General features: G+C 35.4%; 1 protein-coding gene across 7 annotated transcripts in view; it reads left to right on the top strand.

The window, feature by feature from the left end:
- The window catches only part of LOC136026894 (uncharacterized), a 56704-nt gene extending 39549 nt beyond the window's left edge, over nt 1-17155 (top strand). For all 7 annotated transcript variants that reach the window (XM_065703712.1, XM_065703711.1, XM_065703709.1 and 4 more), the window contains one exon: nt 15174-17155. In XM_065703712.1, coding sequence (XP_065559784.1) covers nt 15174-15581 — 408 coding nt within the window. In that variant the 3' untranslated portion in view covers nt 15582-17155. The remainder of the gene's footprint in view (nt 1-15173) is intronic.
- The last annotated feature ends 621 nt before the right edge of the window (nt 17156-17776 follow it).

Here is a 17776-nt window from a genome sequence, read left to right as displayed (position 1 = left end):
AAATAATTAAAAGTGTTAAACCGAGATCATCTTAATATTTAAATACTATAACTTTTTAAAATAATATCCACCGAGCAATAGGGTGTTTCAATTTAGCGGCCAGCAGGGAGGGGGGATTTCCCCTTACATTTTTTTGTCCTGTTCCACCCCCTAAATCTTGAAAAAAAACTTTGAAATTTCTATTGAAACGTACTTTTTTTGGTAGAGATTAATTTAAAAAACTTTTTGCACAAAACAAATTTTTCAAAGAAAAGTAAAGAGCTCCGTTAAGCCAAAATGAGCCGAAATAAAATTAAATAATCTTCGAAGCTCAAAACTACCCCAAATCACTATCAATAAATAAATGAAATTCAAAACGAACAGAAATTACAATAAATAGCCGAGTCAAACTCAAAACGAGCAAAAATTAACATTAGTATGGCTGATAACCCCCATGCCTTCTCAAGACTAGAACATAATTTGCGTTTTACTGAAAGAAAAAGAAAACGAATGACCGTGAATTGTCAGTTTAATTGACATATACTGATATTTATTTCTTAAAGTTTTGATAATTTTTTAAATGCGTTCTGAGACCATACTGGCTATGCATGACGTACGTAATCTAGAAAGGAAATAATAAATGAAAAGAGAAAAAAATCAAATAGGGGAAAAAATGAGGATTTTTTCAGCTAGTAGCAAAATATGAAAGACGAAAATCAAGTAAATATTTCGACAAGGACCTCCGCCAAGTTGTCCTCAGTGCTCAAAAAAGAAAAAGGAAAAAGGAAAAAAACAACAAAATCTAACCTTCTGGAGTGAACTATGCAAGAGGAGAAAAGTCACGTTAGATTTTGTTGTTGTTTTTTTTTGTTTTGTTTTTTTACTTTATTTTATGTGTCCATATGTTATATATGTCCATATAACATATGTTATAGTTTTTTTTTATATGTCCATTTGAAAACCTGCACGCATACAGTTGAGACTCCTAAACGTTTCCTAGAAGTTACGTCTTAATAGATATAGTGTCATTAGTTACATTAACTGTAGTGGTAGTATTGTAAGTATACATATAGTGCCTTCTGGCTAGTTCAAAATTCCCCACAACCCATCGTTAAAGGTCTAAATTAATAATATAAGTTGACAATTTGGAGAGGTTGAAATCCTCAAAGACACAATTACTAGACCTTTCAGTAATGCTGAACAAAATAGTTTTCTTACAATTTTAATTTGATATATTTTGGAGAACGAAAGGATTGTGGAGGGAGGCCGGTTGTCTTCCTTTCATTTTGACTCTTAGAAACGGCACTAGATCTTCCAACTTGCAATCGAGTAAGTCCCATTCAATTCGAAGTTTAAATGACCATCTGTTCCATAAGAACCTTATATGCCCGGGGCATAGCTTACAACCCTAGCATCTGGGCTTTGGAGGGTTGTGCCCACCTTGAAGCCATTGCTATATGCTCTTTGGACTATTATTAACAAAATGAATAGCCCACAATTTTGACTGGATGTATTTGGGGAAAACAGGTTGCCAGAGAGAGGGCTAGTTGACCCCCCTCCCCCCGTTACTCTTGAAAGTTAACTAGAACTATACATTTCCAGTCAAAAGAGGGATCGTCTAAAGTTCAAACAACCACACTTTTCATAAAAAAGCTTATATTCCACCGGGGCATGACTTAAAACCCTGGCCCCCAGAATCTGGAGGGTTGTGTCAACCCCAAAGGTCATGCTATGTGATCTTTGGACTGCTTTTGAACAAATGGCGATCTTAAAATTTTATTAATATAGCACATCAAAAAATTTAAATTTCTCAAATATAATAGCTTAACAGGTATAATATATAATTATCAGTTATTAATCTTATTTTAGAACAAACTTATCTTGTCTTTTGTTATTAAACAGAAATATCTGTTTAAGGAGCGACATTAAAACTCAAAACGAACTGAAATTACTTCGTATATGAAAGGAGCTGATTCCTCATCAACGTCCCGCTCTTTACGCTGAAGTTTTTTACTGTTTTAAAAAGTAGAGTTGAGAGAAAGAGTGAAACTTCAGCGTAAAGAGCGGGGCGTTGATGAGGAATCAGCCCCTTTCATATACGAAGTAATTTCTGTTCGTTTTAAGTTTCAATGTCACTCCTTACTTTCAGTTAAAAAAACATTTTTTTTTATTTAATCCCGTGAAGACTCGAAACCATTTTAATCCTTTTATCCTACGGCATTAAACGATAAAATACGTTTAGAAGGTTTTAGCTCTTTTAACTTTACTAAATAAAAAATATTCGCACTTTACGGAATATATTTTAGTATATTCATACTAAACTGACAATCCATAGACATTTATTTTCAGGAAAGTGCAAATATGTTCTAGTTTTGTCAAAGACAAAATTTCCAGACTTTTCAACTACGCTGAACAAAATTGCTATCTCAAAATTTTGATTAGATGCGTTTTGGGCATTGATGGGTGTGGGAGGTGTGCCTTGTTGCCCTCCAATCAAATGAGCCTTTTTTGAATAAATGGCCATCTCAAAATTTCGACAGATGCACATTGGGAAAATACGAGATGTAGGGGGTATCCATCCTTTGATCACTCTCAATCTTGAAAAGGACACTAGAACTAGGATACTAGAACTGATTACCAATCAAATGAGGCCCCTCCAAAGTTTATACGATCACCCTTTCTATATAAACTTTATATGCCCCCAGGGTATAACTTACAGCCCTTGTCCTGAGGGCTTTGGGGGGGTCTCATCCTCGAAGGCATAATTTCTGGACCTTTCAATTACTTTGAACAAAATGGCTATCTCAAAATTTTGATTGGACGGGCTTAGGAAAACGGTGGGCGTGGGAGGGGGATTAGTTGCCCTCCAACCACTTCCGACTATTAAAACGGCTCTAGTCCTTTTAATTTCCATTAGAACGAGCTCATTTCGAAGTTTCTGCGACAACAAATGGTCTCTCGAAATTTCTATCATATGCATTGTGGGAAAATACGAGGTGTGTGGGGGTATCCACCCTCCAATCACTATGAATCTTAAAAAGCTCACTAGAGCTTCTGATTACCAATCCACCCCCTTCCGAAGTTTATAGATCACCTTTCTATATATACCTTATACGCCCCCAGGGTATAACTTACAACCCTTGTCCTGATGGGTTTTTTTAGGGGGGGGGCTCCTCCTCAAAGACATAATTACTGGACCTTTCATTTACGCTGAACAAAATGGCTATTTAAAAATTTTGACTGTATATGTTTGGGAAAATGGTGGGTGTGGGAGGGGGTTTAGCTGCCCTCCAATCACTTTAGACTATTTCAAAAGTTACTAGCCTTTCGATTTCCATTGGAATGAACCTTTTTTGAAGTTTCTACGACAGCAAATGGCCATCTCAAAATTTCTATCAGATGTAATTTGAGAAAATACGAAGTTTGGGGGGGGGGGTTATCAACCCTCCCTTCACTCTGAATATTGGAAAGAACACTAAAACCTCTGATTAGCAATCCAACGAGCCCCCTCCGAAATCCATACGATCACCCATTCTGTGTAAAACTTGTATGCCTTCATGGTAAAACTTATTAACCTTGTCTTGAGGGCTGTAGGGGAGTTGTTATCCTCAAATACATAATTTCCGGACTTTTTAACTATTTTGAGCAAAATATCTATCTTAAAATTTTGATTGGATGTGTTTGGGGAAATAGTTGTCCTCCATTCACTTTTGACGGTTAAAAAAAGCACTATCCCTTTCAATTTTTAATCGAATATGCCCTTTTCGAAGTTTCTACTATAACTCCTTCGATACGAAGTGTCCTGGTCTAAATAAAACAAATAAATAATACATTGCGCCAACAAATTACCTATGATTTAAATTGTAAGAGCAGAAGTAGTAATAGTATTAGCCCCAAAAGTTTCAACTTAATGCTCCCAGTCCTTCTCGATATATTGCTGAGGTGTCTTCTGGGCAACCATAAGCACAATGCCTTTTGAATTAGTTTAAAGCAACATTTAGTTTTAAAGCATAATGGGCCAATTGTATGATTGTGGGGGTTTGGCATACCCAATATCCCTAAAAACAAAATTGGTGGACCGTTCTACTATATGAGCAAAATGTTGTCTCAAAATTTTGACTGGATGTGTTTGGGGAAATCTTGGGCTTGGGAGGGGGGTTAGTTGCCCTCCAATCATTTTTGACAATTAAAACGGGCACTATCCCTTTCAATTTCCAATCGAATGAGTCCTTTTTGATGTCTCTACGACAAATCCTTCGATGCGAAGTGGCCTGGTCTAAAAAACAAACAAAAAAAACAATACATTGCGCCCATATCGCTCTTTACTTAGGCAGTGCTATTGCAATGCCTATGATTTAAATTATAAGAGTAGAAGTAGTAATAGTATTAGCCCCAAAAGTTTTAACTTTATACTCCCAGTCGTTCTCGATATATTGCTGAGGTGTCTTCTTGGCAACCATAAGCACAATGCCTTTTGATTTAATTTAAAGTAACATTTAGTTTTAAGACATTATGCACGATTGTAGGGGTTTGGCATACCCAATATCCATAAAAACAAAATTGCTGGACCGTTCTACTATGCTGAACAAAATGACTGTCTCCAAACCTTTGCTGGATGCGTTTGGAAAATGAATGGGCTTAAGAAAAGGACCGCTTGCCCTCCAATCTCTTTTTACTCTTTAAAAAGGGCATCAGAACTTTTATTTTTGAATCAAAGTAGCTTCTTTTAAATTTTCCATAATATTTCTAGCTATTCTAGAGTGGTGCAGCCTATGATATTGCTTATATGCCCTTTTGAAAACCTGCATGCACACAGTTTTTTCGTCTAATTGAAATTCCTCCTAATCTTTCCCTAAGTTTCACCTTAATACCCTTAGCGTCTTTAGTTACAGTAACTGTAGGGGTAGGATAAAAAATATAAGCAGAGTGCCTTCTGGTTAGTCCAAAATCCCCCAAAACTTGTCCTTAAAGGTCTAACTTAAAAGTACATTTTGTTTTTCAGATATACCTGTGCCAAATTTTTGAAACACCACATGCTCATAGTTTGTCTTGATTTAGTTCAACATCCGCCGAAATTTTTCATAAAATCTTCACCTTAATACCCTTAGATTGCACAGTAGCAATAGTTGCAGCAGCACTAGTGGAAGTATGCGCATAGTATCTTTAGTTTCTTCAACATCCCCTTCAACACACGCTGGAAGTTTCAGCTTAATACCATCAACCGTTCTTGAAGCATTTCTGATATGTCCACTTGATAACCTGTGTGGGTTTTGAATTAGTTCCATTTAGTTACTATACATCCCAAGTTTTTTAACTTAATATTCTTAGCTTTAATAGCAGTAGAAGTAGTATTAGCAGTAAAATTAATTGTAGTAGGCTAATTTTTAGTGGCAGTTTTAGTAATAGAAGCAGTAATAATAGTAACAGTAGCTGTAGTACGAGTAGAAGCAGTAATATTAAGATGAAAATATTTTCTTTTAGTTAATTCAACATCCCTCACAACAAGCCCTGTTAGTTTTAAGTTCACACAGCAAACTGTTCCTAAGATATTGCTGTTACACCCTTTTGACAACTTGCATACATATGGCTTGTTGTGATTCACTCCCCCTCAAAATTCATTGAAAATTTCATCTTCATACCCCTAGGCATATCTGTAATAGTAGTGACAGTATATTGATATTACTAGTAAAAGCATTAACATATTGCTTTTTGATGAGCAGAATATTCCTCTGATCAAGTCCTAGAGATTTTAACTTAACACAATTAGCAGTTGTTATGACATTGCTGTTATGTCCTTTTGATAAACTGTATGTTATCATATTTTCCTCTCAGTGTTCTTAGCCTTACAAGTAGTATCAATGGAAGTAGTAGTAATTGCAGTAAATGAAGCAGTACCAGTAGTATTAGCAGTAGTGTGTACATATTGTCTTTTGGTAAGATGATCTTCCCCTTTAATCATTCTCTGAAAGTTCCAACTTAATACCCAAATTAATTCTTGAGATATGCTATTTTGACAATTTCTATGCACATAGCGTCTATTGATTAAGCTCAAATTTTCCCTCATTACTGTAAAAAGATTGGTCTGATAGTAGTAGTGCTGGTAGTTGTAGTAGTATTGGTAGCAAGCAAATATTGCTTTTTTGATCATCTCCCTTCTCATTTCCTAAATTTTCCAAATTAACATACTCAGTTATTCCAGTGTTACACCCTTTTGACAATCCTTATACACCTAACGTGTTTGGATTTAGTTCAAAACATTTTCCGAAAGGCTCACCTGAATGCCCTTCGTCATTTTGGAAAGTAAAGCTCAAACATGCATACCTTTCTCAATAAAATATACTCTTGTATATTTTATACAAGACACAAAATATATATAAAAAATAAACAATTCGTATAAAATATACAAATTGTCTAGCTTACAGCCCTTATCCTGAGGACTGTGGGGAGGTTGACATCCGCAAAGACATAATTATTAAACCTTTCAGAAAGGCTGAACAAAAAAGATCTCTTAAAATGTCTATCGGATATAATCTGGAGAACGATAGGCTTGGAAGGCCTGATTGCCTCCATTAGTTCTTGACTCTTAAAAAGGCCTCTAAAAATTCGGACTTCTAATCAAATGAGTTCCATCGGATCCAAAGCTCATACAAGCACCCATTCCCGAAAAAAAAACTTATATGCCCCGGGCATAACTTACGAACCTTGCCCATGGGCTGTGGGGGATTGTGTCCACCCTAAAGACATTACTGTATATTATTTTTTGGCCTATTGGTAACAAAATAACTATCTCAAAATTTCAATTGAATGTGTTCTGAGAAAAGAGTATGTCAAGAGGATACCAGGGAGGGGTGGGGTAGCTGCTTTCCGTTATGTCTGACTCTTAAAATAGAACTAGAACTATACATTTCAAATTAATTAAGCCTCTTCTAAAGTTCACACGACTGCCCCTTTCATACAAAACCCGATACGCCCCCGAGGCGTAACTTACAACCCTTACCCCCAGACTCCGGGGATTCAGTCCACCCCAAAGGCCTTATTATATGATCTTTGGATAATTTTTGAACAAATGGCTGTTTCAAATTTTTTATCGTATGCATGTATGGAAAGTAAGACGTAGGGGGGGAGGCTGTCCCCGATCACTTTGACTGTTAAAAAAGAAACTAGAAAATCTCATTTCCAATCCAATGATTCCCCTCTGGAGTTTATACGACCACATTTTCCATGAAAACCTTATATACCCCGGGGGAATGATTTGCAACCCTTACGCTGAGGTCTGTGGAGGGTTGTCATTCTCAAAGACATAATTCCCAAACCTTTCAACTACGCTGAACAAGGTGACTATCTAAAACTTTTGATTAGATGTTTTTTGGGAATTGATGGGTGTGTGGGAGGGGGGGGGGCTTGTTGCCTTCCAATCACTTTTGACTATTAGTCCTTTCAATTTCCGATCGAATGAGCTTTTTGAAGTTTCTACTACAATAAATGGCCATCTCAAAATTTCTATCAGATTAACTCCAGGAAATTGCGATGTGAGGGGGGGGGGGTATGCACCCTCCAATCACTCTGAATCTTAAAAGAGGCACTAAAACTTTAATTACCAATCCAATGAGCCCCATCCGAAGTTTATACGATCATCCTTTCTATGTAAAACTTATATGCCCCTAGGGTATAACTTAAGAACCTTGTCTTGAGGGCCTGGGGGGGGGCTGTCATCCTCAAAGACATAATCTACGGACCTTTCAACTACGTGTACAACCTTCCTATTGCCGAAGCCTGGGAAGTTTTCTATGGCATACTTCATCGAGCCGTCACTCAAACCACACCATTCAGGAACAACAAACACATTGGCAAATGTATATTCCTTCGCAAGGACATAAGAAAGCTCATCAGGGACCGGAAGATTTCATATATGGATTGCGAAGCATCTGGAAGTATAAGTAGACTCGCCAAGCTTCAAAAACTCAGCTCAAAATGTAGAAAAGCTATCAGAAATTACAACAAAGATTGCGAACGGGAAGAATTCCAGAAAATAAGAACAAAAAGCGATTTCTACAACCTGTGCAAACGCAAGCTAGGTGAGCAACAGAAACTACCAACACTGATAGATCGAAGGGATGTGGTCCGTAGCATTAGCCTAGATAAGACGAATGCTCTTGTAAAATTCTTCGCCAGCATGTTCACTGTAGACGATGGCTATTTACCTCAACTCCAAGACTCACACCCAGGAAGCGAGCTGCACAGCATTGGCTTCACACCAGGAAGTGTTCTAAGAGCAATGAAGGGCATACAAGCATCAAAAGCACTCAATCCTGATGGCATCCTGTCCTTTAGCCTGAAAGAACTGAGATACGAGCTATGTGAACCTCTGGCAATACTTTTCCAAATCTCATTCGAGCAATGCAAGTTTCCTACTTCCTGGAAGCTATCCCATGTAACATCTATTTTCAAAGGAAAAGGGAAACGTAGTGACAAGGAGAATTATTGCCCGATCAGCCTTACTTCACCATTCCTGAAAATCATGGAAAGGATCATAGTGGAAAAGTCACAATCACACTTCGAATTGAACAACCTTTTCTCAGATCATCAGCATGGCTTCCGTAAAAATCGTTCTACTGTTTCCCAACTAGTAAGTGATACACGACTACATCCAGTCTGCCCTGGACTGTGGGATTCCAATAGATATTATCCTAATCGATCTAATCAATCGATCTAAAATCAATTTGTTCAAGGAAGGACATATCACACAGGCTAATGATCTAAGAAAGTTCCTGAAGAGAAAATTGAGAAAGGCAGCTTCTGGGTATTACAATAGTAAGGTTAAGGATTTGTATTCTAACGAACCCAAACAATGGTACAGGAAAATTAAAGAGACTTGCGGAAAAAACCATGTTGAAGTTAATTTTCATCTCCCTGATTCCCCTTACAAGATAGCCAACGATTTGAACCTGTATCTTGCGTCCATAGTACAAAGTCTCCCCCCTTTCACTGGCTCAGTTCAAACTATTCCTCCCTCCACCTCTTTCCCCCAAATTTCTCCCTCTGATGTTATAAATAAAATCCAAAAGCTCAAAAAATCAAGTACTTGCCCATTAGACATCCCAATTGACTTGATTATTGCCTTTTCAGACACAATTGCTGGACCTTTATCTGATATTTTTAACCAAATTACAAAATCTGGTAAATTTCCAAGTTGCTGGAAACTAGGTTTTATAACACCCATCCCAAAGAAATCTTCCAGTATGACTATAACCAACATGCGTCCTATTACACTCACTCTAGTTTTTTCTAAGCTTTACGAAGGGTTCCTCTGTGACTGGCTTAAAATTATACCACGCATTGACATCCGACAGTTTGGTAATTTAAGAAAAACCTCCACCACCCATTACCTTGTACACTTGATTCACACGATCCTAAGTGAACTAGAGAAACCAAATGTTTGGCTAAACCTGGTTTTAGTCGATTTCCAAAATCGTTGACTTAGTTGACCACACTATCCTAATTCGTTTACTACATGATAACTTTGAAATTGACCCACTATTAGTAAATATTGTTATATCGTTCCTTTCAGACAGATCACAAGTTGTAAAATACAAAAATACCTTCTCTAACCCCCTCCCTAGGTGCTGTGGAATACCTCAAGGAACCTTATTGGGACCACTATTATTTCTTGTCATGATTAACGAAATTGGCAAGGAATTCCCCCAAAGATGGAAATATGTTGACGACTTGTCGATCCTTGAAGTATGTCATAGGAATATTAAAAGTGACCCCGTTGAAATCCTAACCCAATGTTCGGATGAATCCAAGAATCTAAATATGACAGTAAATCCCACTAAATCACGGATAATGACAATCAACATCTTGAAATCTACTCCTGCTTTTTGCGACCCGATCCCAAGCGAAATGCTAGTGAAACATGTTAAGCTTCTTGGTGTCACAATTTCTAATGATCTTAAGTGGGACACACATGTTTCCAACATTGTTAAACAAGCAAAAGTTTCACTATCCAATTTTAAGCTACTAAACAAATTTAATTGTCCTAAGATACATTCCCTCCGTGTTTACTTATCCTTTATCAGGCCGTTATTGGAATATGCATGTCCGGTCTGGCATTCGCAACTTTCAAATGAACTTAGTGACAAAATCGAGTCTGTCCAAAAGCGTTCGCTCAGGATCATTTACAAAGAAGGCTGAATTCCATACTCCTTCCTCCTTAAAGCTGTGCGCATTACCACCTTAAAAGAAAGGAGGGAAAAAATGTGCCTGCTTTTCGCTAAATCAGTCATTTCCTATCCCTGTACTGAAGACTTACTCCCTGATTTTCATAATCCCATTAGACTCCGTATCCCCCGGTCAGCCTCCTTAGCAATCCCAACTTACTCTCCAATCCATGCTGTTACAGAAAGGTTTCGCAAAATTTGTATACCCTTTATTCTGGAACACCTTAATAATAATTCGTGATTATGTAATTGCCAAATTCCCCTTTTCCTCTATTGCCGTTTTTATTCCTTTTTTATTTACTGCAATGTTTTGTAATTTAATTGTTAAGTTTACTGATTTGCCCTTTATCTTTGATGATTTTGCTTTTTTAATTCCTTTTAATTTTAAGTGTTTGACTTAATGTGCTGTTTTGAATTTTTTTTTTTTTTTTTAGCTTTTACTTGACATATAAAGCGAATTCTATAGAAGCTTGGGTCGAAGGCTATATAGAGCTTGTGATAGTCTTTTGGAAATAAATATTATCTTATCTTGTCTTACTTAAGGCCTTCGACCGAATATCCTTGCGAAAACTCATCCACTGCCTAGAAGTTTATGGAATCAAGGAACAGCTAAAAAATTGGCTCTCAGCATACTTAAATGATAGAAAAATAACAGTCAAGGTTGCAGAGACACTATCCACATGGATAGATTCAACCAGAGGCGTCCCACATGGTAGTGTTCTCGGCCCAGTCTTGTTCGTCTTGTACATAGGCATTTGCATAAATGCCATTTCCCAAACCGACTTCGGCCTGTTTGCAGACGATACGAAGCTCCTGGGAGAAGCTAGTGCGTCATCGCAAATTCAAAGCGACTTGGACACCCTGACAGAGAAGCTCGAAGAATGGCAACTTTTACCAAATGTAGCAAAATGCTATGTCGTCCATCTTGGCCGCCAGAAAGTTCTCATACAAATTGAAAGGTATCGACTTGACAAAATCTACCTGCGAAAAGGACCTAGGTTTAATTCTGAGCTTGAACCTCAAACCAGAAAAGCATATCGGCCTGGTTGTGCGTAAAGCATCAAAAAGTCTCTGGCTACTCACTCACTCCCTGCGATACTTTGACATTCACTCAAAGATCTCAGCATACACAATTTACGTCAGGCCACAGCTTGAATACGCCACTGTCATCTGTTTGCCTTATCTCAAAAAGGATATTGACAGAATAGAACGAGTCCAGAAACGCATCGTAAAAGGACTTCAAGGATTCAGAAACCTTCCGTATGAAGAAGCTCTAAGAAGGCTCACTCTCCATAAACTTGAGACAAGAAGAACGATCTTAGACTTAAAAACCCTCTTTGAGGTAGTTCACGAGAATTTTGGGAACATAAAAGACCAGCTTATTCAAATAACTACCGAAAGCATCACAAGATCGCACAGTCTGCAATTGGAGCCTGTAAAGATGAAGATTGCAAGATCAAATTTTTACCATCATTCTTTCATACCCCGGGTCATCAGGATCTGGAACAAACTGCCATTCCCAGTCGAAAAGATGAAATCACTTGAAGCCTTCTCCAATAGCCTAAACATAAACATACCATATTTTGAGACTTTAACGTAGGACGACTTTAAATGGCAATGTGCCGCCGCAGTCGATCCGTTCTTCGCCCTGCCATAATATTTTCCTTTTAATAAAGTGTCAGTTATGTGGAAATTTTGTATTGAGAAGGGTGAGGAATAAATTATTATATTATACGTTGAACAAAATGGCTGTCTCAAAATTTTGACTGGATCTGTTTGTGGGAATGGTGGAAGCACTATCCGTTTCAATTTCCAACTGAATGAGCTCTTTTCGAAATTTCTACGGCAAGGCCTTTGATACGAAATGCCCTGGTCTAAAACCAAAAAAAAAATTTAATAATAATACAATGTGCCCACATCGCTCTTTACTTAGGCAGCGCTGTTGCGCTGCCTATGATAACCAACAGAAATTGAACATACAATTCGAAATGGAAATTTGATCACAAATCGAAACATTGTATAAGATTTATAGACGTTTTGAATTATTTTGATCATCAGTTTGTTTGACTCATCAGTTTGTTGATCATCAGTTTCAACATCAGTCACGATGACTCTGAGGGTTCATAAAGAAATCAAGAAAAATATTTACAAATGATATAAAATCATAATGATAAATACCATAAAGAAACACGAAACGTTTCTCATTTCCCGTTTAGAATAATTTTGGATCTTTTTGGATTATTTTTCGCTTTTTTATGGATTATACAATAGAACTTCAAAAACTCACTCATTGCTTTGTCGAAGTTAGGTTAAATAAGATATTGGTTGATATTAATAAAAATTAGATAATGGTTGGAAATAAATAAACGAAATATATGTAAATAAATAAAGAAACAATCAATGAATATAGAATAAAGCAGATACTGGTTGAAATTAAGTTAAGGTTGAAAGAAAGTGACTTGAAGGAAACTACAGAGCTCTCAAAAATGATGAATAATAAAAAATAAAAATGATGTTCAATAAAAATAGTAAAATTATTAGTTTTTCAATGTATTTGCTGAACGAACCCAATCAGGCATTTCGGAACTTGCCAAGTTTAATTTGAAAAGTTTTATTTGAAAAGTTTAATGTTGGCTCAAAAATCAGTGAAGATAATTGTGATTATGCTAGCGTCAATACCCAGTGAGTTTCAAAAGAAATGGGCTCCTATTGGAATAGAACAGAAAAAGGATTAAGTGTAGCTTCAGTGCGGAGTCAACTTTCATGGATTACAAAAAAAGTAAAAGATAGATAACCCGATGCAATGTCCATTCTTTATATGGCCCAAACAAAAGTTTTGTACTTTCCCAATCCATTACACAGGTCAAGGAATGCAATAAAATATTTTAAAGTCAAATATTTTTTGCTGAATCAGCGATGCATTCTCATCTTTTAGACGTGGATCCTAACGTACCAAAGATTTCAAAAAAAAAAGAATTTTCTGACCTCTGATGCCATCTGAAGGCTATTAATACCTAAAAACCGAGAATCCACAGTCTTCGAGGATCCACAGTCTGGAATTCTCGAAGAAGGCTAGACCTTCAAAGGAAAGCTACAATGCTTCTTAAATTTTAGCCTTTTTTTAGTATATATTTTTAGGCTATTTTTTCCTGATTTTTCACTATCATCTATTACCAGAAACTGTATACCTGCAAATTGAGATCAAATATTTTTTGAAGCTGTATCAAATATAAAGTCAAATATTTTTTGCTGAATCAGTGATGTATTCTCATCTTTTAGACGTGGAGCATAATATACCAAGGATTTCAAAAAAGAATAATTCTCTGACCTCTGGTGCCATCTCAAGTCTATTCATGCCTAAAAACCGCGATTTCCTAGGGTTTCTTTTTTTGCTGTTCGAAAATATGAAGTTTTGAGGCAGCTTTCGTCAATGAAATAAATGAAACCGCAAAAAAAAAACTATTTTGTTAAATTTTAAAATGCTTTTTGTCCTTAAAATTGCCAACATTCAGTCTGTGGATTCTCGAAGATGGCTACACCTCCAAAGGGAAGCTACACCTTCTTAGATTTTTTAGCCTTTTTTAGTATATATTTTTAGGCTATTTTTTTCCTGATTTTGCACTGTCATCTATTACCAGAAACTGCATAACTGCATATTGAGATCTTTTTCGTTAAAAACTGAATCCTAATTCTTAATTCTTTATAGGAAAAGAAAAAATATTTTGTTATATTTGAAAAATGCTTTTCATCCTTAAAAATGCCAACATTCACAGTCTTTGGATTCTCGAACACAGCTACGCCTCCAAAGGAGAGCTACACCTTCTTAGATTTTTAAGCCTTTTTTAGTATATAATTTTAGGCTATTTTTTTCTAATTTTTCACTATCATCTATTACCAGAAACTGCATATTGAGATCTTTTTCGTTAAAAACTGAATCCTAATTCTTAATTCTTTATAGGAAAAGAAAAAATATTTTGTTATATTTGAAAAATGCTTTTCATCCTTAAAAATGCCAACATTCACAGTCTTTGGATTCTCGAACACAGCTACGCCTCCAAAGGAGAGCTACACCTTCTTAGATTTTTAAGCCTTTTTTAGTATATATTTTTAGGCTATTTTTTCCTGATTTTGCACTGTCATCTATTACCAGAAACTGCATAACTGCATATTGAGATCTTTTTCGTTAAAACTGAATCCTAATTCCTAATTCTTTTATAGGAAAAGAAAAAATATTTGTTATATTTGAAAATGCTTTTCATCCTTAAAAATGCCAACATTCACAGTCTTTGGATTCTCGAACACAGCTACGCCTCCAAAGGAGAGCTACACCTTCTTAGATTTTTTAGCCTTTTTTAGTATATATTTTTAGGCTATTTTTTCTTAATTTTTCACTATCATCTATTACCAGAAACTGCATAACTGCATATTGAGATCTTTTTCGTTTAAAACTGAATCCTAATTCCTAATTCTTTTATAGGAAAAGAAAGAATATTTTGTTAAATTTGTAAATGCTTTTCGTCCCTAAAAATGCCAACATTCACAGTCTATGGATTCTCGAAGTCAGCTACACCTCCAAAGGGAAGCTACACCTTCTTAGATTTTTTAACCTTTTTATATATATATTTTTAGGCTATTTTGTTGCTGATTTTTCTCTATCATCTATTACCAGAACCTGCATAACTGCATATTGAGATCTTTTTCGTTAAAAACTGAATCCAAATTCCTAATTCTTTAATAGGAAAAATTTAAGAATTAGGAAAAAAGTTTTCTAATTCTTGAATATATGTTAGGGTGTGTAAGACCTGTAAGTTTCTACTTAACTGACTTAGACAGCAAAATTTCACTTTTACAGTGGAGGTATAGCAGTTATGTAAAAGACTTTACTCATAGGAATTTTTTTCCCTTTCTCTATAACAACGAATGGAAACTTTTTGAATTTATTAATTAAAATATATTATTTAATTAATATTCTAGATAATTGTTCATGGAGTTGCAGAGATGGACCCACATGAAACTGCTGAGTCTGCCTTTCTGTCGATATGTAATGAGAATTTCCCTCACCTCTCTGTTCACAAAAATGACCTAATATCTTCCAGAAGAATTGGCAAGCAAGGATCTCGACCAAGACCTATTATTGTTCAGTTTTCAAATCTTTCGATCCGTCAATTTTTACTAAAAAACAAATACCGCGTAAGAGCTGCTGGAATCACTTTTGATGAAACGATGACAAACTCAAAACTTGCTTTGAGAAATTACGCTAAGTTTTGCCTAGGATCGCGCTCAGTTTGGGTTTCAAATGGGGAGATACTACACAGAACTTCTTCAAACAACATAATAAAGATATTTTCAAAAAAGGATGTCGATAATCTATTGAAGGGTTGAACACTTTTCACTTGTATCTTCTTTTCTCTTTTATTGTTTTTTTTCATTCATCCTTGAATTATATTTGTATTATATCCGGAATTGTTTTTGTTGAGTATTACTTATTCTAACAAATGTGGAGTTGCTGCGCTCGTAAATTCCCAATGCTTTTGCAGATTAGCCTGTTGCTTATGGTGTTAAAAAAACTAATACATTCCAAATAGAGCAAAAGGAAAAAGTACAGTCAAAACAGGCAGTCAAAATAGGGTGATCAAACTGACAATTCAATGAAATCCCTCCACCCCCTCTCCTACATTTCATTAGCACTAGTCAGACGTTAGAACAGTTTATGCTTAGAAATTAACGAAATAATTGAAAACAATATACAAGTTTTTTAGTCACTTAAAAATATTTCACCAAGTTGAAAAATACAAAAAAATTGATTTTGAAAAATTGAAAAAAAAAATGGCATAAGATTGATTAAAATCATTGTTATGTTATTTTGGCTTGTTTTAACTTTTCTAGGTTAAATTTATTCTATTTTTATACAAAGAGGGTCGTTTGAACTCATTCTAAAACCAAACATTTGTTTAAAGAATTAGACTGAAAATGGATTATTTACTATAAAAAAGAATGACTAATAAAGCAGAGGATAAAAAGTTTGCTGTCCTCAACTACTGTTTTTATCTTCTATCCTTTTTTCCTTTATCCTTTTTAGCTATCCTTTAAAGAGCATGTGAAAATGATTAAAGGGAAATCTTTGGTACTTCAATACCTCTTTGAACGAATTAAAAACTGATGGCGCCACTTGTAGTTCAACGTTATCCATGCCTATTGTGTTCTTTTTGAAAAAGGTTATTTTATATTCTTGACTTACTGACTTGTCTTGACTTTGAGGCTGAATTGGGGCTCCTTCTTTCTTATAAAAAAAATCAATAAATAGGGTAGGGATAATCAGATTGGTCTTCTGCTAGTTGGAGTAAAAAGTGAAGGTTACAGGCCGGGAAATTATAAAAGCCATCACTTACGCGATCGACTTTGAGGGCATATGCCGTGTACCCGTCCTTCGAAGGTGATTTTTGGTAGCTGGTCGGCTGACATTCGTTGAATGTAGCGGAGCTGTTGAATTTAATACGGTAAATGATGGCATGGGAACCACAGAGTCCAAAGAGGTGTTTACGGAGGTCTTCAATTTGATACCCTGTTAACACAGGTAATCTCCGCTATGCGGTAGAGGTTTTTAGTTTCAAGCGCCAAGATTCATCGTTCATCATCAGCCTTTATTGACCAGGTTTCATTAGAGTATACAGTGATGGATAGGGTTGCCACCCCTAGTAATTTATCACTATGTATATTGATTTTTTTTTATGTTGCCTAGTGATTCTCTTCTAGGTAGTGATTGCTAGTGATTTTTGTTTTAACACTAGTGATTTTTCCCTAAATCTAGTGATTTTTCACAATATAGCGCGTAGATTCATGATTCAATCGAATAAATCATACAAGAAGCTAAAAAAAAAAAAAAAAAAAAAAAAAAAAAAAAAAAAAAAAAAAAAAAAAAAAAAAAAAAAAAAAAAAAAAAAAAAAAAATTGCAAAATAGTGATCCACTACAGTTCCTAATATGTTCCAGATTAGCATTCATGCAAGTATAACGCCTTTGAAACTTCCGATTTTCCACCATGTGTCCATATCAGATATAGACCTCTGAGCGTTATAATCAAGATAATAGGCAAACCTAATTAACTGCAAAATTGTAAAAATGATCTATACTACCCAATTCGCAAAATTTGCTCAGGTCAAATTTTCGCTTTCCATATTTCATATTTATTGTTTTTCTTTAAATCTATAGTTTTAAATTCGATTTTCTTCTTTTAAAACCTTTGAAAGTAGAGTGAATGATGAATATGAATACACTCTCTCTATATCAACAAATAGAAGAGAAATGGAGTCATTGAAAAATAAGAAGGTAGCTATACATTAAATATAATTTTCTAAATGAAAAAAGAAAACAGAACTTTGTGCCTTTTATAATAGGATTTTTAATATTACTGGATAGATTAAATCGATTGTAGTTTGATTATTGAAGTCGGTTGGAAGTAAGGGGGGGGGGGTATCTACTGTGAGAATTGTCTAATGATTTTAGTCTTTACTTCTAATATCTAATCGAAACTCCAATAATTCTCCTAATTCTCTTATTTGTAATTGAAGCACGTAATAA

This window comes from Artemia franciscana, chromosome 5, assembly GCF_032884065.1.
Source record: "Artemia franciscana chromosome 5, ASM3288406v1, whole genome shotgun sequence".
NCBI lineage: Eukaryota > Metazoa > Arthropoda > Branchiopoda > Anostraca > Artemiidae > Artemia > Artemia franciscana.
The sequence above is the reverse complement of the archived record's forward strand: the minus strand, read 5'-3'. Positions and strand labels throughout refer to the sequence as shown.